Source organism: Python bivittatus, unplaced genomic scaffold, assembly GCF_059951505.1.
Source record: "Python bivittatus isolate LINGU-HERP-01145 unplaced genomic scaffold, Pbiv_v1 ctg000580_np1212, whole genome shotgun sequence".
In the NCBI taxonomy this organism is placed as follows: domain Eukaryota; kingdom Metazoa; phylum Chordata; class Lepidosauria; order Squamata; family Pythonidae; genus Python; species Python bivittatus.
In genome coordinates, this window is record NW_028277087.1 from 27048693 (window position 1) to 27075522 (window position 26830).

At 37.2% G+C, this 26830-nt stretch overlaps 2 protein-coding genes and 1 non-coding gene across 15 annotated transcripts in view; 1 reads left to right on the top strand and 2 right to left on the bottom strand.

Moving 5' to 3' along the window:
• Window positions 1-185: 185 nt before the first annotated feature.
• On the bottom strand, window positions 186-259 carry TRNAI-AAU (transfer RNA isoleucine (anticodon AAU)). Its single transcript has one exon. It is a non-coding gene; the product is annotated as a tRNA-Ile (tRNA).
• A 2497-nt stretch (window positions 260-2756) lies between these two features.
• Window positions 2757-21984, top strand: MOK (MOK protein kinase). 10 transcript variants are annotated; one of them, XM_025172644.2, is made up of 13 exons: window positions 2913-3077; window positions 9109-9254; window positions 9963-10077; window positions 10777-10866; window positions 13046-13116; window positions 14140-14218; window positions 14520-14568; window positions 15883-16061; window positions 17058-17159; window positions 18145-18318; window positions 18589-18700; window positions 19917-20120; window positions 20206-21975. In XM_025172644.2, exons 2-13 carry the CDS (start codon window positions 9188-9190, stop codon window positions 20284-20286), a joined length of 1323 nt encoding a protein of 440 aa, XP_025028412.1. In that variant the 5' UTR covers window positions 2913-3077; window positions 9109-9187; the 3' UTR covers window positions 20287-21975. The 10 variants fall into 10 exon arrangements, with proteins under 10 accessions (XP_088005949.1, XP_025028412.1, XP_007437402.1 ...); XM_088149822.1 differs by lacking the exon at window positions 2913-3077 and adding an exon at window positions 9771-9871 and having other exon boundaries at window positions 5474-9444; window positions 20206-21976; XM_088149823.1 differs by lacking the exons at window positions 2913-3077; window positions 9109-9254 and adding an exon at window positions 2757-2817 and having other exon boundaries at window positions 20206-21976.
• The window catches only part of WDR20 (WD repeat domain 20), a 58806-nt gene continuing 45076 nt past the window's right edge, over window positions 13101-26830 (bottom strand). Inside the window, exons 4-6 of one of the 4 annotated variants that reach the window (XM_025172638.2) lie at window positions 23274-23408; window positions 14492-14548; window positions 13101-13430 (exon numbers count right to left, since the gene is read on the bottom strand). In XM_025172638.2, coding sequence (XP_025028406.1) covers window positions 13407-13430; window positions 14492-14548; window positions 23274-23408 — 216 coding nt within the window. In that variant the 3' untranslated portion in view covers window positions 13101-13406. The other 3 variants (XM_088149820.1, XR_003085716.2, XM_007437338.4) reach the window with 3 other exon arrangements.

Genomic DNA, 26830 nt, shown 5'->3' on the forward strand with positions numbered 1-26830 from the left:
AAAGCAAACCCCAAAACCGCACTCTGCATGCATTGTTAAAGATACAAACACCACTCAGTTCCTACGAACGTCATAGGGTTGAAAATCGGGGGTCTTTTGACATCCTTGTCTTGCACGGTGAAACATTCGTTTGAAGTTGACTATTAGAATATTCCATGAAAAAGTAAAGTAAAACATCCACAGCATGGCCCGTACGGGGATCGAACCCGCGACCTTGGCGTTATTAGCACCACGCTCTAACCAACTGAGCTAACCGGCCATTTTGTAACAGTTTAGCTTTATCTTCTTTCTGTTATTAAATCTTGACAATGTGTCTATGGAGTGGGAAGCGCTTTTAATGTGTTTCGCTTTCTTTTAATTTTCTTTCCCATTGTAAAACTAAGCATATCACATCTGTAAGTTATCTCATGTGATCTCTCTGACAGACTAGGAATCCCACACCAGAGCAAAGGAAGAAGTAGCTGATTCTTTGACTAAGACATGCTATCAAAGAAAAGTCCCTATTTGTTATTGTGGTTCTTCTTATACTAAAGAATTTATAGCGATTTTTTTTCACAAATGGTTGATTTTTTTGCAGCAGGAGACAGCTTCAAAGGTTGGATTTTCAAAATTCCATTTACATATATTTTTTTCAATATGTGCAGCATATGAAGAATTCTAAGCAAAGTGAATTATCCCTTCAGTCCTGGTTCTACAATGAAATAACCTATTACTAGCAGTATATAGTTAGTGCTAGTAATAATTAGTGTTTATTTCATCTGATAAATATATCAACCCCACCCTACTATTTCAGTCCTGCTATTGGATTTAAATAAGCAGTGTTCTCATAAGCACATTTACTCATTACTAAACCTCAAAGAATATTGTGAGATTTCTATCAGTCTGCCTGAATTTACACTTTCAATTTCACAATCTCTCAATAGTAAATCCATGGAATTGTGGACACCATAGAGTTAAGTACAATTCCTGATAACTACATGGGCACAATCATGCAATTTTCTTCAAACTATTACAGTAGTGCTTTGACATTATTCTGGGATGTTTTTTACTTCTCATTTTACACTAATGCCCTGGTGATCTTCCATCAAAGTACTAACTGGGCCAGTTCTGTTTCCCTTTTCAGTACATACAGGTAAGCCAGGTTTTATCTCCTGAGGAGTGAGGCCCAATTTATGTAGAATTGTGTTTTAAATCACTCACAGATATGATAGAGGTAAAGCACGAAAGAGAATAAATGGAATGCTTAGGGAATGATTCATCAGTGATCAGGGACTAAGGTGAGGAGGTATGGTATCCCCTTGGTTGTTTCATGTATTTATGGATAAATGTGTAAGAAATTATTGTGGTGAAGTTAGAGATGTGAATGTTCATACACTTTTGTATGCAGATGATATTGTGTGGTTACGTGAGAATCCAAAAGATTTGCAATGAATGTCAGGTAGATTGTATGATGCAACAAGGAGTATGGATTTATAAATTAATGTATCAAAGACCAAGATAGCTATGTATGTTTGACAGGTAAAACAATTGCAGATCATATAAAAATGGTGAAAAGTTAGAGCAGTTAGATAAATTTGTGCATGTTGGTACAGTAGAATGTAAAATGGAGAAAGGATAGTGGATTTTTAAAATTTATAAATGCTGGTAGAAAGATAATGGGTAGCCAGTGATGTGTTGCAAGAAATAAATGTTTGTGGAAAGAAATTAAAATGGCTGTGTGTAAGAGCATGTTTCTGCCTACTTGGTTATATGGCAGTGAGAGTTGTCACAAAAAGTTGGATGCAAGTGGAATGGCTTATTTAAAATATTTGTATGGTAAAACAAGAATCAATAGGGTTAAGAACGAATGTATTCTTAATGAATGTGAACTGAACACAAAAGTCAGCAATCAGTACAAAAGAAGTACTTTGAGGTGCTTTGGTTTTATAGAGAGAATGAATGAGGACTGAATAGCAAAATGAAAATATGAAGAAAGAGTGAATGGATAAAAACTGGAAGGGACAACTGGAAAAAAGCTTGATTGGATAGAATTGATGACATCCTCAAAGAGATGAAAAGTCCAAACAAGCAACAGGCAACATATGAAGCAGTGTATGGACACGGTAGGAGCAAGGAGAGTTTGCAAGGATAGAAAGGTATGGAGTGGTGTTGGTGTGAGCTAGATTTTGCTTTGTTTTTATCTGCTTTATCTTGTATCTTTGTCTTACCGTTTCTTACACCATTTCTGCACTTTACATAACACAGCTTACCTCAAAAGGGGTACCACAATAGGAATGTTTAGTTAATTAATCCAATTTATCCCACCATGTGCTGCACTAGGTCTGCAAATACCAGGTGCAGAGGAACACCTGCAGAAGAGGATTGTCTCCACATCATTTCTGAGCCCACCAGAGGCATCTCATTGGTCACTGCCAGCCACCAGATGTTGGACTAAAATGGAGCCTGGTCTGATCCAGCGGTCGGATTATTACAAAGTCGGTTTCGGTTTCCATGCCATGCTACACTAAAACATGGTGGGTTAATAGTAGTTCAATCTTTAATGTGTCGCTGCAACAGGGCTTACTCCCAGGAAAATACGCGCAACTCTGTTGCATCCTTAATTAGTACCAATGGCGGGCTTCGCCCTAAGAAAACAGCCATACTGTATATCGGACCTCAGCGGGGAGGGGCGGCTGTAACGATTGAGGATGCGCAAAGACGAGCGAGACCGACGAGCGGCGGGCGAGGAGTAAACTGACAGTCCGCATGCGCATCTCCGAAAGACCGCAAACATGAAGCCTGCCCTTCGCCTGCCACAGTCAATAGGAGAGGGCGGAGGTTAGTAACTGCGCTTGCGCCGCTCTTTCGGAGGCCGGCGCAGCTGCGAGGGTGGGGCGCGGCTGACACGGTTGTCCTCTCGGGTTGAGGTGCTTGATGCTCTAGGGTTGCCAGGGTGACGGGGATACAACATGGCGCGCTGACAAGTTCTGCCGTGGGGAGGGGGCCTGGCGGTTCAGAGAGGACCTGTGTCCTCACCCCCCTCCCCGCCCCTTGACCCGGAGGGAACCTGCGGGAGAGGCGGGCTCGGAGGATGAACAGTAAGGGAGAAGGCGCGGTGGTGGCTTCGCGGCTCCTCATGGTGGCATAGATCGGAGATGGCGTTCGGCCTGCGGATTCGGCGAGCCGGCGGATTGGGGAGGGGACGTGTGTGGAGTTGGGGTGTAGGAAAATGGGCAGCCCCTTCCCTTTTTATAAATTGGCGAGTCGAGGAAGAAATGTCTACTTGGAGAGAGAAAGCGAGAAGCAGACTTGGCACTTGGCTTGATCCATTTTTTCTGTTTAGGCAATTCGACGAGGGTGTCGTGTTGGGGATTAGGGCCAAGGACCCGCAGTCGAGGCCACGGGAATGGGTGTCGTGGGTTGGCGGAGGCATTACGAACTTGCCCTCTCCTGCCGTTATTACTCCAGGCGGGAGAAGGAGGGGTTTCAGGGAGGCGCAAAGTGTTGCAGAGTCCGGCTCTTGCTTAGAGTGAGATAAAGAACGGCTCCTATCGCGTCTCGGAATAACGTGGAACCCTGGCCTTGTGCATACGAGCTCCACAACCGGGGCTGAAAAGGCCAGAGACAGCGGGGGCAAAAGGGGCTGATCACTCCAACACCGTTGGTAGGGGCTGCAACAGTAAGAAGTGTGTCGTTGGTCTTTTTAGTGGTTCTGCATTTTTCTTTCAACTCTACCTGTCCTTCAACTTTTCCCAAACCAAGCATGAATGGATATTAATTTCTCTGTTCCAAGACATCTGGTGAACTCTGTGAAATGGTCCATGTGAAATGGTCCATCAAGCCACAGTAAATGTTCAGACTGTATTCCACCCTAAGCACTCTTCCTGTGTACTTACCACAGATGTAGAGATTTTAATTGATCTTATGCTCACAAGACTCTTGTTTGGGAATAGTTTTCACTGAACTTAGAACTCAGAAATGAAAAGGAAGCACTCAGTTGTCAGAATCCATTCTATAACGCTGAACTAGGAAACCCTTTGATAGCTGGAAGCTGTTTGGAGGGAGTAAGGACTGCAGCAGATAGGATGATAATCTAAAATCTTTTGGTGGATCTGGGATTTCAGAGAGGTGTCTGTGGATTCTGATTTTTTAGATGCAAAAAATCTATGTTACTGTTTTCATTTGTTTCTTGTCTCAAAACTGCACCATCAGTTTTCAGTAACTATGCAATCAGGGAGCTCTGTTCCTATTATTATTTTATCCCACTAATGTCTGTCTGTCTGTCTGTCTATCTCTTTATTTCAGCTCAAGGTGACAAGCAAGGCGGCCTCCTATTTTCCCCACAAATATTAAAATGGTTTTGGAGGCCACAGGTTGTCCTTTTTTGCTCTAATAGCTTATTCACATCTATAAAAACAGGTAGAAGCTGGCAACTTTAGAGGAATCCTGTCAGTTAAAGTACATGTTTGTATGTATAAATTCCGGCAACAGTTTTCAACATTTCTCTTTACAGAATTTGGAATAGCCTGGCTAGGAATGATTTCTGCTTTAGATCTGTTGGGCAGGTGATTAATGGTCCCTCACACACATGTGTACATTAATGTAAAAACGTTCACATGCATAGAAGGTGGTTTATAGCAAATATTAAAGAATAGAAGGCAGTGATGTAGAAATAAGGGCATACTCTTCTTCTTTCAGTTGTAATTTATATAATGTATATATAAATAAAGTCATAATTTATATTTATTTATATCAATTGAATAAAATATGAGATGATACATGTATAAATCATAGGATCCATTGGAATATTCTGTTTAGGCTGAGTCTACCTCTTCTGTAGTGCAAGAGGACTCATTCCCTGACAGACTGTTGCGCAACCTGCAATTTGACACATTCAGTGAAGAGCAATCTTGCCTTGCTTAAGAATTGTTCTTGAGCTTCTTCTCTGTGATACCTTCCTGATAATCAAAAAATACTTTCATATTTCCCCATTGTCTTTTTTCAAGGCTAAACATATCCAGTTCCCTCAGTCTCTCATAAAATTAAATTTCCAGTCCCAATAATAAACCATTTTGCTGAAATAGGAAATAACAGAAGGCTTATATCATATTAGCATAGGAAGGATAGTAGAGGTGATGTGATAGTGCTGTGTATCACCTGTAAGAATGGGGAGATAAGATAGATTCAGTGCCTGGAATGCTAAGGGTATATCGGCAAGCTAAGGTCGTAGGGCCATAGGCACTTCCTGAAGAGCATTTTGAAATCTATAAACTTGCCTCTGACCACAATAACTGAAAATCAGCATCTTTAATTTCCAGCTTTATTGAGGAAGGAAACTAACAAAAACTGGGTAAGCCTTAACCTAATTAAATAATATATTAAAATACAGTGGGGCAAAAAAGTATTTAGTCAGCCACCAATTGTGCACGTTCTCCCACTTAAAAAGATGAGAGAGGCCTGTAATTTTCATCATAGGTATATCTCAACTATGAGAGACAAAATGGGGGAAAAAATCCAGAAAATCACATCTGATTTTTAAAGAATTTATTTGCAAATCATGGTGGAAAATAAGTATTTGGTCAATATCAAAAGTTCATCTCAATACTTTGTTATATATCCTTTGTTGGCAATGACAGAGGTCAAACGTTTTCTGTAAGTCTTCACAAGGTTTTCACACACTGTTGCTGGTATTTTGGCCCATTCCTCCATGCAGATCTCCTCTAGAGCAGTGATGTTTTGGGGCTGTCGCTGGGCAACACGGACTTTCAACTCCCTCCAAAGGTTTTCCATGGGGTTGAGATCTGGAGACTGGCTAGGCCACTCCAGGACCTTGAAATGCTTCTTACGAAGCCCAGGTGGTGTGTTTGGGATCATTGTCATGCTGAAAGACCCAGCCACGTTTCATCTTCAATGCCCTTGCTGATGGAAGGAGGTGTTCACTCAAAATCTCACGATACATGGCCCCATTCATTCTTTCCTTTACACAGATCAGTCGTCCTGGTCCCTTTGCAGAAAAACTGCCCCAAAGCATGATGTTTCCACCCCCATGCTTCACAGTAGGTATGGTGTTCTTTGGATGCAACTCAGCATTCTCTCTCCTCCAAACACGATGAGTTGAGTTTAGACCAAAACGTTCTACTTTGGTTTCATCTGACCATATGACATTCTCCCAATCCTCTTCTGGATCATCCAAATGCTCTCTAGCAAACTTCATACAGGCCCAGACATGTACTGGCTTAAGCAGGGGGACACATCTGGCACTGGAGGATTTGAGTCCCTGGCGGCATAGTGTGTTACTTACTGATGGTAGCCTTTGTTACTTTGGTCCCAGCTCTCTGCAGGTCATTCACTAGGTCCCCCCGTGTGGTTCTGGGATTTTTGCTCACCATTCTTGTGATCATTTTGGCCCCATGGGGTGAGATCTTGCGTGGAGCCCCAGATCAAGGGAGATTATCAGTGGTCTTGTATGTCTTCCATTTTCTAATTATTGCTCCCACAGTTGATTTCTTCACACCAAGCTACTTGCCTATTGCAGATTCAGTCTTCCCAGCCTGGTGCAGGTCTACAATTTTGTTTCTGGTGTCCTTCAACAGCTCTTTGGTCTTGGCCATAGTGGAGTTTGGAGTGTGACTGTTTGAGGTTGTGGACAGGTGTCTTTTATACTGATAACAAGGTCAAACAGGTGCCATTACTACAGGTAATGAGTGGAGGACAGAGGAGCCTCTTAAAGAAGTAGTTACAGGTCTGTGAGAGCCAGACATCTTGTTTGTTTGTAGGTGACCAAATACTTATTTTCCACCATGATTTGCAAATAAATTTTTTAAAAATCAAACAATGTGATTTTCTGGATTTTTTTTCTCATTTTGTCTCTCATAGTTGAGGTATACCTATGATGAAAACTCATCTTTTTAAGTGGGAGAACTTGCACAATTGGTGGCTGACTAAATACTTTTTTGCCCCACTGTATATATATTAAAAAACCTAGTAACCCTCTAAACCTTGGAAAATATAGAAAGTATAGCCCCCAGCCACTTATGTGATATACTGTGGTGCTTAAAAGTTTGTATTTTCAACATTTGTGCATAAATATTATCTAAAACATGATGTATTCTCCTCACACATCCTTAAACTAGATAAAGAGAACCTAATTAAACAAATGAGTCAAGAACATTCTACTTGAACATTTATTTATTAAGGAAAAATTGATCCAAAGCTATATATTTGTGTATGACAAAAGTATGTGAACCTCTAGAATTATCAGTTCATTTAAAGGGAAGTTAGAGTCAGGTGTTTCAATCAATGGGATGATAATCAGGTGTGAGTGTGGGAGGTCCTGCTTTATTTAAAGAACATAATTCTGGGTTTTCACTGTCAAAGTCTGAGCTTCACAATACAGGTATGTGGAAGTGTGTCATGGCTTGGACAAAGGAGATTTCTGAGGACCACTGAAAAACAGTTGTTGATGCTCACCAGGCTGGAAAAGGTTATACAACTATTTCCAAAGAATTTGGAGTCCACCGTCAGGCAGATTGTGTACACATGGAGGCAATTCAACAAAATTGTTACCCTCCTCAGGAGTGGTTGACCAACCAAGATCTCACCAAGAGCAAGGTATGTAATATTTCAAGAGGTCTCAAAGAACTCCAGGATAACATCTAAGGAGCTAAAGGCTTCTCTTGCATTGGTGAATGTCAGTGTTCATGAAACCAGCATCAGGAGAACACTGAACAACAATGGTGTTTGTGGCAGGGTTGCAAGGAGAAAGCCACTACTCTCCAAAAAGAACATTGCTGCCCATTTCCAGTTTGTGAAAGACCACCTGGATAAGCCAGAAGGCTATTGGAAGAATGTTATGTGGATGGATGAGACCAAAATAGAACTTCTTGGCTTGAATGAAAAGCATTATGTTTGGCAAAAGGCAAATGCTACATTCCAGCATAAGAACCTTATCCCATCTGTGAAACTGGAACTATGAATTTTGAATTGTACCAGCAAATTCTGCAGGAAAATGTCAGGGTATCTGTCTGTGAACTAAAGCTCAAGAGAAAGTGGGTCATGCAGCAAGACAACAACCTAAAACATACAAGTCATATGACCCAAAATGGTTAAAGCAGAAATTTTGGAATGGCCAATAAAATCCTGAATTTAATTCTATAGAAATGTGGAAGGACATGAAGCAGTTCATGTGAGGAAGCCCACCAACCTACCTGAGTTGAAATTGTTCTGTAAGGAGGGATGGCCTAAAATTCTCCAAGCTGATGTGCAGGACTCATCAACTTGGAATGATTATCAGAAATGTTTAGTTGCAGTTATTGCTGCCCAAGGGGGGCACAATACTTTTAGCAAAGGTTCACATACTTTTGCTACACAATAATATGTAACTTTGGATCATTTTCCTCAATAAATCAATGAAGTATGTTTTTGACTCATTTGTTTACTTGGGTTCTCTATATCTAGTTTTAGGACTTGGAGAACAGATCATGTTTTAGGTCATATTTATGCAGAAATATTGAAAATTCAAAAGAGTTCACAAACTTTTAAGTACTACTGTAGCCCTATCCACTTTTCATCATTGCCCTCAACATCTCAAAACATTCATTGTGGCCCTGGCCATGAAAAGTTATCCACCTTTCATATATATATTTAACATACTAAATACAAAAACAGTTCTGAATAAGCAGTCTTCTTGGAGAAGGTAGGGAAAATTTATGTATATATCTGTAAGTATGCAACTGTGTGTACTGTGAACACAGTCTGTCTTGATTTTTCTACCTTTTGATTTTAATTCCCTAATCAGGAAAAAAAATGTATCAACAAAACAAATGTCTTATAGAATAGCTCACTATATTGTAGACAAAGATTGTGTTTGAATAAAAATGAGGAATTCAAGTCCTAAACCCTGTTCTTTTAGCTGAAGTAAGCTGTGGGTTAGACTAGAATACTTCCAAAGTCCCTCCCAACCTTATGATTCTATGATACTATAAACAAACCATAAATGGAAGCTTCCTTCACTGAGAAAAATGTTACTTTGTTTTATTAAAACATGAAGCATGACAATGGTTAGGAAAAAGTCTTATTGAACACTATGGATTACTAGTACAATTATATTGGAAATACTTTTCTTTACAGCTAGATGCAGTCTGAAGAAGTTAATTCTCACAGAAGTTAGCCAGTGGAGGAGTCTAGAAGCATTTGCTGTAGAGGTGATATGTATGGGAGAAGACTAAACCAAATTAGAGAGCAGAAAGGTATATACAAAAACCAGTTAGAATTGGGTGAGTTTCCAGACGCATAACTCCACAGATAAGTAAAGAATGAATGAAGAGGGGATCAGTATATCTGGAGGGTGCTATTCATGTGCCTATAATATGTAGATTAGTTTGATTAAAACTTCATTAACGCTTCCTGGTCATATACGATAATATTGGAATCAAGCTCTTCAAATGTACATGCTTGGAACATGAGGTGATTATAGATAATGCCCTAATATATGCTAAATTTTATGCAGGTATTATGCAGTCCATTTTAATGCTGTTATAGATATTATTTAAGTACAATAATAGTAATTCTTTTAATATGTATATTGTATCTAGTGCAGTGATCCAACAAACTCAGGTTTCTAAAAACTAAACTAGAAATTACATGATTTTCCCCCTATAGATTATTATAGAGGATGATAGGAATGTGAGATGTAGTTAACAGAAAGCACTTAAATGTTATTTCAGCAAACACAAATAGAATTTTTCACAGAATTCTCAAGAATAAATTGTACTGGTATAATCCTTTCCCAGTGCAGACAGATGAACTTTAATTTTAAACAACTACAGTAATAATATGGGAATTAGCTGGAAGACATACATCTGGGGAGGAAACAAGCGTGCTGTTAGAACAAGTAAGCTACGATTATGAACATGTCTGACAAAGCAGAATTTAAATTTATAAATTTACCTTCCAGTTTATTGTTTCAATGTTGATCTTTTTAGAATACAAAACAACTGGTAAAATTGGAGAGGGAACATTTTCTGATGTTCTGAAGGTACAGAGTCTAAAAGATGGACAATATTATGCATGTAAACAAATGAAACAGCATTTTGAAAGGTAAGTCTAGTTCTTTTCAATTTAGTTTCTTTGTTTAGCTTAACCTCGGTCTATAAATGTTTTGTTTAAATCTTCATTGTCACAAGTTGATTTTAAAACAAATTATATTTTTTGTAAATGTATATCTAAAATCTAGCAGCCTCGGAAGATTATTTTTGTCTGACAGGTCTTAATATTGGGCTTAAATAATACGAGTGTTTAAACTAGTAATTCTTAATCCTTGTGTACATACAGTACAGTGTACAGTAACTACAGCATTGTACAGAGATTTCCTTCTCTAGAGCTCATAATCATTGGAAGTAAGGGAGATGTGTATGGATATCATTCCTTGGAATTTATATATTAATTATTAAGATTATTTTATATTGTATTTTAATTGATTTTATCTCTTCTGTAAACTGCCCAGAGTTGCTTTTTAATGAGATGGGCGGTGACAAATTTGATATAAAAATAAATAAAGTAAATACCATCTTCCAGAAGTAATACCCATGCCACCATATAAAAAAACATAGAACTTTGCAAGTGTATCTAATACAGTACAAAGAGCTTTGGCCAGAAGAGAACTACAAAAGGTCACACTGCACTCATGCAAGCTGGTACGTGCACTAAGAGACTATTATAGCCTGTGCTTTGTGTGACTCAGGAAAATATATGCAGCAAATGGAAGTTGTTTATTTTTAACCTAATATTTTCTCCTAGTATTGACCATGTGAATAATCTGAGGGAAATACAAGCATTAAGGCGATTGAATCCACATCCAAATATCCTTACGTTGCATGAAGTGATTTTGTAAGTGATGCATGCCTTTTTTTCCTTTCCCATTTGTACCATACATGTAGATCATTATAGAGATGTTCAATTACTGTTTGTCAAATAAATCTCATTCTGAATAAAATAATTTTGAGGGAGGAACTTTTCACTGTGGAATGAGTTTTTTTTTTCATTTCCTGCACCTTTGCTCTCAAGATGACAGCAAGTAGGGAGTGGGTTGTTGGACTACTTAACTTTGGAGCCTAATTTGAGTTGAATAATGTATCTTGCTTAGTCACTGAGTCATCATTCTGTTCTATTGATAGTATGTGTTATGAGTTCTCAGGATGGATCTCGCAATCTATCTATAAAGGTTTTAAAGATTAGTTTTATTCTGTGTTCATAATTGGTCTCTGGCAATACTAATGGTGTCAGGGTATGATACAAGAGAAGTGCAATTAGGGGCTCAAGAACTGAAGCGTTTAAATAGCATTGTGTGGAATCCAGTCTCATTCCTGTAGGTGCTGACTTGAGATTTTACAGTGGGGGGTTATCTGAAGATATGTATTTTTAGATTCTGTTCATTGTGTTGTATGAAAAATCATCTCGGGTCACCTGCCTAATGGAGATGGTCAGTTGACAGTAAGGAATACTCTGAGCATGCTAACGTATTTTGTTACCCTAAAATAGAAATCTCACAATCCTCATAAATTCACACAACACATTTTCCCAGAGAACACATTTACTTGCCAGGACTTCACTTGTTCTATTTAACCATTTCTGAACAGAGAAAATATAAATCTTTTTATTGTGAAAAAAACAGAAATGTTTGAGGGAACATAATACCATGGTTCAGTGGCATCTGTGACAGGAGGAGGGGGGGCAGAATAAAAGCAGCACTGAGACAAACCCTTGGTACATAGGTCGTATTGTTGCATGCATGTTCGAAAGGGACAGATTTTTGTGGCACAACACTGCTTTCATTATTTTGATGAAAGCAACAGAATCTTGCAGATGCCCATGCCCAGTTCTTAGCTAGAAATAGGAATCTTTCTTCTCAGAGCAAGGCAGTTTCCTCTCCTAGTGCAGAATGTAGTAGTTCAGTATCAGCATGTAGAAGTGTACCAAGTTTAATCTTGACTTGTCCAGTTACAGTTACTTATCAAGTTACAGGGCTTGAAAAGATCCCCACCTATGACCACAGAACTGGTCAAGATGGGCTTATGATCTGATTTTATAAGGCACGTTTATGTGTTCATAAATTATTCTGTTGCTCACTTAAAATCTGAGTATTATTTCTGATCATGACAGAAACAATATACTATTGTCAGTAATCTCTAGATTGTGGCAGGCAAAAAAAATTAACAAACATTTATTTTTTGCTTTTTACATAATGTTCTAATTTAAAAAATATCCAGGTATAGCATGGGTTTGCTTTTGATTATCATGTACACAAGGGTGAGCAATTTGTAGGCCACACGAGATTAATAAAGGCTTGCCCTCTGCCATAGGTCCTTCCTCTTCTCCTTCATATCCCCACTATTACTATTGTGCTGGTAAAGAGGGATGATTTTCCTAATCACAATTGTCATTCAATAGTCCACCTATTAGACATTTCTTGGGTTATTGAGAAACTGATCCAGCAGTATAACAAAGTGCATGAGTATGAATCTCCTTGAGGGCCTTGTTTCCCAGAAGATTGGACTTCTGATTTTCTGCAAAAAAAGCTGGGGAAGTTGGTAAGCAATGATGAGGAAGAGGATATTCAAATAGAGTCATCCTCATAGTCTTCTCCGATATAATCTTTTTCAGAATCACAAGAGATGAGATGGGGAGATGAAGTTGATTTTCCTCTTTCCCCAGCAGTTTTGATGCAGCTGAAATTGCATGAATTCATGTGTAGCCCTGTCTGAGCCAATATGCCTATTATGAGAAAAAGGTTGCTTACCTCTGATTGATTGATTGATTGATTGATATATGCATGCATGCATGCATGCAGTGAGAGTGGCATATAACTGCTCTATTTAACATAGAGTACTTTTTTCATGTATACACAAAAGCAATGAAAAATACAGAAAATGAAAAACAGTAGTTGTAACCAATAATAGTAAATCCACTTTAAAATAAAATTGAAAAACTTATCCCATTCTTTAAATGCTTATACAGCTTCTTCTTCTTTCTTTCATATAGTTACATTAAAACCCACTTTTTTCTTTAGTGACAAGAAAGCTGGTGCTGTTGCATTAATATGTGAACTTATGGACATGAATATTTATGAATTGATCAAAGGTATGTAGAGTATACAATATCTGAAAATGTCTCTTGCTTAGATGCAATTTTTTCACAAATACAAGAGGTGGGTGTTCAGTATAACCAAGTATATTAAGTAGGACACTGCTGCATTTTGAGAAAAGATGTATTTTACTTGCAGTTATGGAAAACCCCTTCAGATTAATGCAGATGTAGATAGGATCTCTTTCTGGAGGCAGTTGATTTCCTTCAGAATAAGTTAAGGCAGAGAGAGGTTTTGGAATAGAGGCAAAGTACCTCCATATAATTACATATATTGAAGGAGAATGCTATCCTGAGAAAGAGGGGCCAGTCTGCAAGAAATTTTTAGAAGGAGAACATAGTTCATTAATCATTGAATATATTTGCTGTGTTAGGAATGGTTAAATATATGCCCACATCCCCACCATCAACCAAAGCCAAGGAAGTATAGATAGAGATAATTGTACGTCAACAACTGGAAAACTACTTCGCTGTGGTACATAATGGAGATTTCTGTTACAGCATTTCTATATGGAGTGAGGGCCTATTCTGCTTCCAGATACCTTACTCATGATTCAAAACCAATGGCTGCATAAAATACAAAAGCTAGTCCTGTTCTAAATTTTTCAGAATAGAAAACCATTGCAATTGATATAAGACTAGTACAATATAGTCTAAAAGGCATCCTGGCCCACTGTCTTTCATATCAGGTGCAATTTGCAAACCCTTTTCAAAGGCAGCCTTATGTAGAGCACATTGTAGGAATCTGATCTTGACACTGATTCAGATATGAGTCCTGTAGCCAGATCTGTCTTTTCAGGAAGAAATACCAATGATGCACCCACTGAAGGTCAGACAAGGTGCTCCTGAATAGAACAGCTTTAAATATCCAGGCTAGGTTAGGGGACACGGTTATAGGTCATAGGCAAACTTTCATAGCTATATTAAAAAATTAGTTAACTAGCCAAAGTCATTGCAAGCTCTTTTATTTTCAATTGATCTTTATAAAAAATTCTGCTAAACTTGATTTCCAAATTCCAGGAAGGAAAAAACCATTGCCTGAAAAGAAAATAATGAGTTATATGTACCAGTTATGCAAATCTCTTGATCATATACACAGGTAGGAAAGCTTTTTATTTACTTGCTTGCAAAAGTACAGTTTGGCTATTTAAATGGGCTGGAATCTCTAGAGACTCATTCATGTACTTAAAGTATATAAATGTGCCACAGGCTTTGACTTGCTTTTCCTTTCTAATTGCCATCTCTTCTCTGGAATATCTTCAGAACTTTATGGATAATTTTTCAGGAGGGGTGCAAGAATTTGTGTTGAAACTGAATACTCCCAGGGCTCGTGTGGCTTTCTGCACCACAGCCTAGGTATAAAAATACTTACATTTCCCTTGATTTTTATCTTGATGCAGGAATGGAATATTTCACAGAGATGTGAAACCTGAAAACATATTAATAAAGGTATGTTGTCTTTGGTAATTTTATAGCACAAGCAATATGAATGTACCAAAATTCTTATGTTTCAAAATGTTTGTTCTAGGACTGGTATTTGAATATGCATCTTGCTTCTATAGGAAAAAGTACATTTCAACTTTCTGATGATTAACTATCAAATACTTACTTTAGATTTAATATTGTCTTGCTTTTTAGCATCAGTTATTTTTTTATTACTCATGGAAAACAATAAGGTATCTTTTTAGACAAGTCAATCTTTTTTGATCCAAGCTGTAAAAAATAAAATTTGATTTCTCTTGAGTACCTTCTGCTAGAAATTCTCTGAAGGCTTAATGTTCAAGACTACAGGTAGTCCTCACTTAACAACGGTAATTGGGACAGGAATTTCCATCACTAAGCGATGCAGTCGGGAAGCACGACGTCATGTGACTGCATCACTTAGCAACAGCAATCCCAACATTCCCTGTTGCCTTTGTTAAGTGAAAATCGCAAGTTGTTAAATGAGGAACCTCACATGACTGCGACTTGCAACTTCCTACTGGGTTCCCACAAGCAAAGGCAATGGGGAAGCTGGCTGGAAGTTGAAAATTCTAGGCAGCTTGCCAGTAGGCTGGAGGCCGGGTGAGTACCACGGAGTGGGGTGTGTGTGCTACAGTGAGTACATGCAGGCTGGGGAGGGGATGCTCCAGTGCAGCATGAGTGAGGGTGGGCTGGGGAGGGGGTGCTGTGGTGCCATGTGAGTGGGCTGGGGAGGGGATGCACATTATGGAGTATAAGATCCCTGGGATCTCATACTTTGTAGTTGGGCTCCTCAGGAGAAAGAGCAGCAGGAGCAACCTGCAACCTTCTCTGCTGGCTTTACAGTTGATTTTGCTTGTGGGAAGCCAACAGGGAAGGTTGCAAATGGTGATCATGTGACCGTGGGAGCTGCAACCATTGTGTGAGCTGGTTGCCAAGTGCCCAGATTATGATCACATAACTGCAGGGGTGGTGTGATGGCTGGAACTTGGAGGACCAGTCATAAGTACCACTCGTTCAGCACTGTCACAAATTCAAACAGTCACTGAACAAGTGGTTGTTAACCTAGGACTATCTGTATGTACTTTTACATTTATTCCAAAGGCCACCTTGTGGCTAAGGATTCAAAAATCAGTTACTGCCCATTCAGAACATTAAAAAAAATCAGTCCTTTGTTTATAAATAGAACAGCTGAGGTTGATATTAAGATTTCTTAATTACATCTTAAAGTATCCAGTTCATTATTTGTAAATATCATTTTAATGCCTGTTCATTTGAGATGCAAAAATTGTCTTATTGTAGCAGGATCTTCTCAAACTTGGAGATTTTGGATCCTGTAGGAGCATACATTCTAAGCAGCCATATACAGAATATATCTCTACACGCTGGTATAGGGCACCTGAATGTCTTCTTACAGATGGTTTCTATAGTTACAAAATGGACATCTGGAGTGCTGGCTGTGTGTTTTATGAAATTGCAAGGTAGGTTATTTATCAGAAGGAAAGTGATGGTCTGACTAAATTAAAAAGAATTAGGAAACTCTTCTGAAGTATAGGTTTATACAGATGGTATGAGATAGTTATAGGCTGAAATATGGAAAGATATGGGGAAGATTTGAAGCTCAAGGGTAAAGCGCATGTTTTACAGGGAGAAAATTCCAGTTTAAATGTCTGCATTGCTAGTCAGCGCTTTGCATAATGGCACTGGGAAAGCCATTTAACACTTTGAAGAGCTGCTGGGCAAAATGGACTTACAATCTATCTCAATAAGAAAGGTCTGGGTATTTGTCACTTTTTGTTAATCATTGTGTTCTTATCTGGCAAGGAAGTCCATTGCTGTAACTAAGGGGTTTGTGATTCAGTATTAGGTGCTTCAGCTCAGCATGAAGGGTACAGTACAGCAGCATTGCTGCAATATATCTGGATCTAGTCAATGGTTAGAAAGGTGAACATCAGCAGCTTAATGAAGGAAAAATAATTTGCATAATGGCATTGGGAAAGTCTATTTTGAAGACTAGCTGAGAATCCTAATATGCTGCCCAGGCCCCAAAAGTGACTATGTTATCTGGCTTCAAGCAGTAGTAAATATGTCTCTGAGGAAGACACTTGAGACAAGGCCATGCCATGTGCATATTAAGTTGAATTTTGGGGATTATAGGCTTTAGCAACAAACACTTCATTTCTGGCTGATAAAATATTTATGCTTCAGTAGCTACAGGCTAAATTGTACAGAAAACATTTTTCTATAACACTTTTGTCTCTTTTGAAGCTTTTTTCTTTTCATTTTGAGATATGTTAAGTAATACACAGGTGGGAAATGGGATTAATGACAGTACATTTGATTTAAAAAAATATTACCTGGCATAATGGCAACGAATATTATTTAGGACTGAGGATGAACAATGTCCTCATAACAAAAAGTTAAGCTTGTCAGAGTTGAGTTTTCACCACATTACCAATTATATTCTTTGTTTCCAGTTTCCATCCACTCTTTCCTGGATCTAATGAACTTGACCAAATATCAAAAATCCACGATATCATAGGTACTCCTCCTAAGAAGATTCTTAATAAGTTCAAACAGTAAGTGCAGTTTCCCTTGAGATTTATTAGCCCATTATAAGTTAGTTTGCATAAAATTACTTCAGAAGAAGTGTATGTTTATTACTTTACAGCTGACCAGAGTCAAATCTAACATAGCATGTAACCTGGGTCTACTCAGAATTCAGAGCTACAATCATAACCATGAACCATGGTGTTTTCATAATGTATTAGACTATTTTGTATTGCTGTTCCCTTGATAAATGCTTCTAGCTCTTCTTGCAAGTGTCACAGAAACTTGAAAGAAGCTGTAGGGAGTCCCCTTTGCTATAAATGATTACCTTCTTTGGTGAATCTTTGGCTTTTAATAAAGACACATTCAAATAGAGTTTGAAACTTGGTAGGTTTTTTTGGACAAGTATTGATAATTTTCTTGGCAATGTTGTGGAAGTGATTTCTGAGTCTTGTATGTAGACCTGTATTTCCTGTTGGTCTCCTATCCAAGTTACTGATCAGATTCAACTCTGTTCAGTTTTCAAGATAAACTAAGGTTGTAGACGCTGTCACTTAGCTGGGCTGCTGCTATCTAGCTAGGATTATCTAGTTTTACTGAACAAATTTTTAAAGGATGTTTATTATTAAGCGTCCCTTTTATTCCAGAGAAGCAATATTCAACGATTATCACCTGGATGAACTGGAACACAAAGTTTAAAGTTACTTTGACTTCCCATGTTCAGGTGAGGGTAGTATCAGTTGGACCTGAAGAAAACCACAGTGATGTCATGGCATCATCATCATACAAATCCAGCCTTACGTACTTGTGTCCCAACATCTGACAAGTATTAAACTGTAGCATTTGCATGATGATATAGTCACACACATGCAATTTGCCATATGTGGATGACCACAGGGACAAGGAATGCTTTGAAACCTGAAACTTTCATTTTAAGTTCTTTAGTATCCTTCCAATACCAATAAGGCTGATTCTGCTGACAGGAATGCATTTTCTTTCACTGGATTTATGCAGGTCAAGAGTGATGAGTTTTGATTTTCCCACCAGAAAAGGAAAAGGAATCTCTCCATTTATGCCTAACTTGTCCAACAAGAGCCTGACACTTATGTATGCAATGATACAGTATGATCCTGATGAAAGGATCTGTGCGCATGAAGCACTGCAGCACCCTTACTTTAGAGAGCTGAGGTAAGGAAATATGAAATGAAGCTTGATTTTGAATCAATATTCAGTTGAAAATGTTTCTAGCCTGCTAAGATTTAAAATACCTAAGCTTGATAATTCTGAATCAACTAAACTGAAATTTAAGTTAATGCTTAGAGTTAGGCATTTAGCATTTGCATTTCACGTCATTGTTTAATATGACTAAGGGAGGGAAGTGAGTGGTTTGACTGTCTAATTGATGGAAAAGAATTTCAAAGGTTGTATATGAGATTCTGTCTGATTTACACTGAACAGGTTGGCAGAGAAACAAGCTTTAACCATACACCGAAAAATGAGATTAGTAGGAAATCCATTAGAAAGGGATTCTCTTGGTTTGCGGCGTATTTCAAAGGAGGATCAAAGGCAGGTAATCTTTAAATCAAAGACTAAGTAATAAACCTATTTAATTACTGCCATTTTTGTTCATACACTTATAGAACAATTCTGTGTCAATTTTGCTGCTTTGATTATGTGAAAACATGCTTGAGAATTCTTGTATCAAAAAATTCCAGGATTTTTATGGATTTTTGCTCTCTCTATTGGACATCTAAATATGATTTACAGGTTCAGAAAGGTTTTGTCTAAATTTATACCATTATCTCTTATGCAAGCAATGCACGGAATAGTATGGTAGTCTAGCTTTAGATAACCTACTTATGGCTCCTGACTTTTTGTAGTGGTTCTGTGAGGACAAAGTAGTGCTGAAATTAACTAGTCACACACTTTTCCTGGAAATTATCCAATTTACATCTAACTTAATGCAATCAATATATAATAATTATGAAGTATCTGATTCTGCCATCTTCCCAAACAGTTGTTCTGGGAATATTAAGGGTATCAACAAATCCATTCAGTAATTCCCAAAGATGATTTTGTGTAAATTCATCCTCTGTCCCTCATCCCACCCACCCCCCAAAAAGAAAAAAATCAGAATCACAATTTGGGGACAAAAAGTAATTAATTCCAGTAAATTCCTGCATTTTGTTGCAGAGTTCTTGAGATATCAGATTTAAGCTAGCAGTACCACATTCCTAGGGTTTATCCAGTTCTTTGTAAAATCTACTGGATGTTCCTTGTCTTGTTTACACACTCAAGGAATAAATTTTGATGCCAATAGCAGAACAAGAAAGGAAGGAAATTGTGTCATTCTAAGGCTTATCTGAAGTTTCTAAGTTTTTAAAGCCCAACTTTACAAATAAACCATCAAAGACAGTTTTCCAAGCAAGTATCCACTTTCAACATGCATCTTTGAAAGTCTTTGAAAAACAGTGGAATGTAACCTTTGGATACTGTTTTCAAAATAGCTATGCTATAGTTGCTACCGTTTAGCCCTCTCCCCCCTTATTGATCTAACTGTATATAAAGGCTTCCACTGATATTGTACTTCCATCTGATGAGTTCATTCGAAAGGCAAGCAGCATTCTTCCCTAAGAAACATTTGGGGGGAAGTTAACGTATATTTGGGAGTAACTGCAGAAGTGGCAATATCTAAACCAACCTAAAGCATATGTGAGGGGGATCAAACACATTTAGCCTACATAAAATTATTTTTAAAAATTGAACTTGTATTTTTATTTTAAAAGAACTTTCTTAGGCAAGCCCAGGAGAATCCACTGGGACATCATGGACTTCCCAATGCAGTTGAGTTGCCAAAACTGACAGTTCCTGCTGTAACCAACTTGACTTCTTACCCTAATCCTTCATTTCAGTCAGTTTTTACCCTCCCAGCATCCAACAGACAAGTCCAGGTTTTGCAACCTATAACATATTTTGGGACACATCGCAAGGTAATTCTACCTTGCTTATTAGATTACATACTATTTTGTACAAGTAGATTATAGCCCATTTTAACTTCTGTTGTCTCATCAACAGTCTGAAAAACGGAAGGAATTTAAATCTCCTATGAAACAGTACCACTTGCCTGCTCTGGAAAGACGAGATGGAGGATTTTGATGGATCAAAACTCTCATGAACTCTCTGGATTCTTTGAAACAGTACACAAATGGCGATAGTGCCTTATCACCTCAAATGCTGCAAGAAGATGCTACAACAATCATTCTTTGGGACTTACACTTTTTTTTTTAAAGCCAACTATGTAACCACCATTTTTATAGCTCAGAATGCACTTTGATTTTTTTTTTAAGAAGTTCCTGCTATTTTTTAAAAAAGTTTTCTTTTAAGGTGATCATATATTTAATTGTGTTGCACTGGCAGGAATGAATTGTTACAACTTTTATATTAAATACTGCATTGTGTTTTTTTTATATATCTCTCTCTCTCTCTAATAAAACTGAATTTCTTGGGGGGAGGTTGTATATGTACCTATAGGGATAATCAGAGCCAATCTTCTTTGATAATCATTTAGAAGCTTCAAAACTTAAGTCTTAAGGTTAGTTTAATTTAAATATTACCTAGTATAAAAAACTGTTTTCCAAAACAAGTAATGTAAATTAACAGGTTTTTGCGTGGATGGCAGATGAAAAAGATTAATAGTTGTTACTGAAATGTGCTCTTATATGGAAATCTGAGCAGTGTAAGCATGTTTCAGATGATGTAGTTTGTCACACTGACATAGCTGAATGTAGAACATTGGTTCTGAAAAGGCCATGATGTTTGAAACTTTGGTGGAGGGAGTAACCCACTCTAAAGGGCATTTAATTTAGCTTTTCAGAGGTATCAGCAAAAATAAAATCACATTTTAAAAATAAGTTTATTAAAAGACTAAGAGGATTTTTATAGGATTGTAAGATTAACTACACTGTCCTCTCACAAAGCACTGTCAAATACCATCTCTATAACAAGAAAAAAATGGTGTATTGCACTAGAGTGAAAAATACTGATAGATCTTACTTGACCAAAAGTAATATAACAGATGCACCTTAAACAACATCCAAATATCAGTGCTTCAAAACAAAATGGCAAAATGAATAGCTAAGACTGGACTGTATCTTAGAGGAGGTCAACCACAATGGTATAACTTGCTGAAAAGTCACAAAGAGAATACAAATACAATACAATACATAAAGCAAATATTTAAAAGTGCTGTATTTTTCCGCTATGCAAAAACAATCATTTGCTTGGGCATTCGGTAGCCATGCTGAGTTGGCTGGATGTACTCTTGCCATTATTTATATTTTTGTTCAAACCAAACTGGGAGGGATTGATCTACTGAAGAATTGTGTAGACAAAAGATGAAGGGATTTTTGCTGGTTTCTCTTCATCACTTTCCATACTATCCCACAGAATCCTCCAGGTCTTCAGGACAAGGTTTTCTTTTGGGAAGGACAGGGACTTAATTTGAAATGGAGAATTTGGAGAAAATTATTTTTCATACCCCCCACTTCCCAAAAAAACTCTAGCAGGAAATTCTGAGTGGAATTCTCAGATGTAATCTGGATCTCAACCTATAAATGCTAAGGACTACAAACAAGAATGGAAAAAAAATCCTTTTAAGAACTTTCATGTTCATAATGCACAAGCATTAATATTTCATACATTTACTGGCTTTAGTCATATTCAGAATATTGGAAACTTGTTCTAGGATTTTGTAATTTAAAACAAGGCACCTACAGTATTGAATAAAGTGCAATGCAATTTGAATAAAGAGTTAAAATATTGTAGAGTCTCTAGTCAATTTCCAAACTTATAAAAGAATGTTTCAGTTTAATTATTACATGTTTAATTTAATTTTATTATTTTACTCAATGAAAAGCAGCCAGGTTGACTTCAGAAGTCTGAAAGCTCTCTTCAAATAGCCAAAATATGGAGGTGTTTCCTGTTAAGAGCACTTAAGGAAAAGAAAAGGATGGTCAAGCACAGATTTTGCCTGTTGACATGCAGAGTGTCACACGTAGAAGGTGATGGCAAAGCCTTCTGCTTAATATCCCAAAGAGGCAATACCAGGCTAAATAGACCCAATACTGAACAAGTCTGATCTGGTAGAAGGACATACTCTCTGATTTCATCCCTGAAATAAATTACAACAAAAAGCCCTTGTACTTCACACACGCTCACATTATTCTCTCCAGATATGCATAATTAGCAGAAGCCCATTGTATTTCATTGGAAACTAGTTCTGAGATTCTTTTCACATTATCACATGTTGAGGACAATTTACCTGACAATTACTTTTAGAAACAAATGGGGCAAACTCAGAATCTCTGCTGCTTTTAGATACGCTTAGACATTTTTCAATAAGGCAATCTCTGTTCACATATTGATTGAATAGCTTCTAATACAGTACAATGTAAACACTTGAATTGCATGGAATTGGCTAAAAACTAGTTCAATGTTAGAATGGGATCAGCTAGTTCAATGTAAGAATATTGCTTACATTGCTCAATTTTAGCTTTGGAATATTTTTCTTTTAAAAAGTTTGTACATTTTATAATTGCAAAGGTAGTAGAAGGTTGGCTGCATATAACTTCCCAATGAAGAAATAGAAAGTTCTGCACAACTGCTTGAGAGTGTCAGGCATAGTGAGAAGAAACAGGCAAGTTTCCCCAAATTTTACTGTTCAGCCTTTTAATGTTTTAGCATATCACTATCAGGAAATCTACCCATATATTTGACAAGAAGCTAGATTTTATTTTGTAAAATCTGTAATTTCATACTTGCTTTCCAAAACTCAGGACTCTTTTTCAGCACTAGGCAAAGTTGAGCACAGGCAAGGGTTTCCCCTCTCCCCCTACACAAAAATATCACAGTGATTACTTGACACTTGTTTAGACTAAAACTATAACACAGATTCTCTGCATTTTTCAGTTTGTGTTCCTTAAATATCAGGACTATTACTGTTTTTAATGCAGATTTTTCTTTTGCTTTCTAGTTTCAAAGCAAGTTTACTACAGAATTATTTTTTAATTTCATTTCTAAAGTAGATGGTTTGGTTGAACCATTTATGAAGTGTTTCTTGCTTCTAAAAGTATAATCATACATACCGATTTCCAGACTTGGCTCACAGCGGCAGAAAGGGAAGAAGCAATTCTGTGATGACTGCCCTCCCCCAAATACATTTTTGCAGAGAAAGACTCAGCAAAAGCAGCCCCTTCTGCCTCCACAGGATGAAATGCCTTCTGTGGAGAGAAACATTGTGTTCACAGTTAAATCCAAATTTTGGGTTTTAAGCAGCTGGTTCACACACTGCTAAGCCATAATATGGTTTATGTAGTTTTGGCTTAGCATGATGTATGAATCCTGCCATTATAGTATATAATGCATGTTTAAGGCTTATCATTGTGTGAAGCAAGCTACAGTACTATGATTTGTTCTTAAGGCATAAAAATGTCTTGCCTGTATCTTAAACCTGCCAATGCACAGGAGTTAAAACGGTACTTTTATTTTGCTTTCACTAGCACTTTGTATTATGCAGTCAAAAATAGCCTGGTACTATTTAGCTATTTCCAACTGATTTTAAAAGCTATAAGCTACAAAACACTTTGGGGTATGATAAAGGGCTGATATGCAGCCCAACCTAGTAATATACTACAGGTACTACTGAAACTCTGTTTCAAAGAGTGCGAGGGGCAGAGTCTTAAAGATACGGAGCTACAGAATTTTAGATCCAACAAGTAGCAGGATTACCTGCACAAACGTTCATATACATGAAACCTAGAACCTTGAAACAGAATAGGATTTATTAAAAAGCGCTCTGTGAATTGTGGCCTTTAGCAGTCAGCATTTTCTTTCGGTATCCAGAAGGTGAGGAGACTACATTGCAGCCACAAGTATTCCAATAAACTCTTTGCTTCCCCAGTTCTGCTGCTTCAGAACAGCCATCAAATGAGGGATTGACATGCCCCTATAACATCTCTGCCCAAGAAAACAAAACATCAGGGCTTTCGACAGAGGTGGCAGGGGCAGGGTGGGGGGGAGACCAGATGAAAGCAGCGTTGAACAGTTGCAGTGCAAGCTCTGCCCCTTTTGTATGTGCATCATGACATTGCAGGCTTACAGAAAAGGGGCAGGGCTTGCTTCATAACGGCTCAGTGCCGTTACAATTTTGACAAGCCTATGATCCTCTGGAGGCTTCTTGATTTGATCTCCAGAGGAATCCTCAGCCACGAAATTCCACTATCAAGCAGGCAGCATTTTCTTCAATAAATAAACTGAAGGGGATTCTTCAGATTTCAGTGTGTTCAAAATTAGTTTAATAGTAACTAACCAAGCAGCAATTTGATTATGTAGACTCTCATATTTATCCTCCAACAAGGCATCCATTTTTCATTGAAACAGGAGAACTATGTAGTTTGGCACATTATTCTACAGTGGCAACCTACTTTTGTTACAATAATTTTAAATAAACATTTTAGTGTTTCTAATCACATTAACAGATATTAAATTATGGTTTCCCAATGCATGAAAATGGCAACTACCACGGTTAATTAACATATATTTAAAAAACTAGGCTTAAGAACTGTGTAGTGTTCTAAAGCATACTGAGGAAAAGCTGTTTAGAATAAAGTGCAGGAAAATAACACCTACTAATAAAAGCCCAGTTCAATAGCTACTAAATCTGACCTGAGTGTTTTTCAGAAATAACATCTTCTACAAGAATCATGTCCATACCAAAAATATTACATTCAAAAAGTTACATCAAAGATGATTTAATTTAAACAGAAAGTAAACAAAACTGCATATTCAAGATAGTTTAATATGTATTTTCTGAATTAGAAATATCACTTTCTTAAATGATTAAAATTACTAGTGTAATGACTGATTTCCCCAATCACTGAATTACATTATTTACACATATAATACAGATTGACTGTAGCTGAAACATTATTAAAATAAAATGTTTGATACAAAGGATTTGTTTCTTTATAACATAACTTTAGAGGGTGCCCAAACACCCATTTAAAAGTAATTATCCACTAGCATTATGCTATTTAAGTGCAAACAATCTTTTTAGAAAAACGTATGATTGCAGCATCCATCTTCCTGAATTACATTTGTGAAGCCAGAAAGTAATTACTTTAATTTCCCATGAGAGCTTTCCAGGTTAACCATCTCTGGTTTAAAAAAAAAAGCAGTGCAAAGAAAAAAAACCAAACAGTAATATTCTAATTTATAACACCATTAAACTTACTTGGATTTAAGAAACATTTTATTTTACACGTTTGAATGTGTGTGGATGTAGGTATATGATTAAATTACACTGAGAAATATAAAGCAATTACTATTTTTAATTGTAGCACCAAAAGAAGCATTTTTAAGCAAAATTCTTCCTTAGGTGAGCAGCCTCAAAGTATTAGATGTAAAAATATAACTCATTACAGTATTATTTTGTAAAACACTATGTGATTCACATAACATTCTGCCTTTAAGAATTTGTGATGCTCTCTGGCTGAACAGCAGCTCCTGGTTCCATTGTCATTACTTCTTGTTCTGTGTTCAAAGGTTTGCTAGGAGGAGTGTGATGGCTATACTACAGTTCCACTTGGAGAATTGGCCTGGTTTTGGGATGGCAATACACCCTGCAAACAAAGCAGTTTACATTAATCCAGCAAGAGAATCCAACATTTAGTTTGCTAAACACTTATGTTCGCGACTTTTCTTGCAGAGTATTTGCATACTCAACTTATAATTGTAGATCACATTGTTCAAAAAAATTTAGTGAATAATTTCACTCAGATATAGCAAAACAACTTCCAAGATTTAGGGCATGAACAGAAGATCAAGGCAATAACAGCTGTAGTCTGGTATAAAACGCAAGAAGTCTTACAGCATCATGAAAAGAACACTGGTGCAAGCTTTCCCAAGCTGACTTCAGAAATATCCTCATACATCTCACAGTAAACTCTTATAATAGAGATTTCATGCTACATTAAGTGTTCCGTTTATCAGTGTCACAGAACACTTGGGCTTCTTCACACAGAAAATGTGATAAAACTGCACAGAATAGTTCACCTTATACAGTATTTTACAAAGCTAGGAAAAGGAAGTGAACTACAAAGTGTGTCTGCATTATGAGCCCTTCGCTGGGAAAAATTAGTTATTTGGTGATGTAATTTGTCCTTTCAGATACTAATACTTCTTGCAGTTTATAGTTTGTATCCATAAAATATAATTTACTCATAAGTAATTTTATCAGACTGAGATGTTTATTAATGAATGGGTTTCCAATCTGATGCCTGAAATAGCAATTTGAAGATTCTCAGCCAATTTATATAATCTTTGGACAGGAACAGATGCTTCAATTTTTTTTTTAAGGTGAGGAAGGTAAAAAATTCTGGCTCTATTTTTTCACCTGACAAATGCTCTGATTGTTCAGCAGATCAAAAGGTCCTATGTAATTCATTCAGATATTACATGGAAAATCTCAAGATATGAGCCATTTTAATGAAGAATGCTCCTCCATGAATGGGACATTAATAGGCAACTCTGCCCAAGATTTGATGTGAACTATACTTGCAGTCCACTAATTTTTAAGCAACTGATATGTCATATTTTCCTCTGACAACTGATTTTGTCTTCAGTTTATGATTTAATAAGCCAT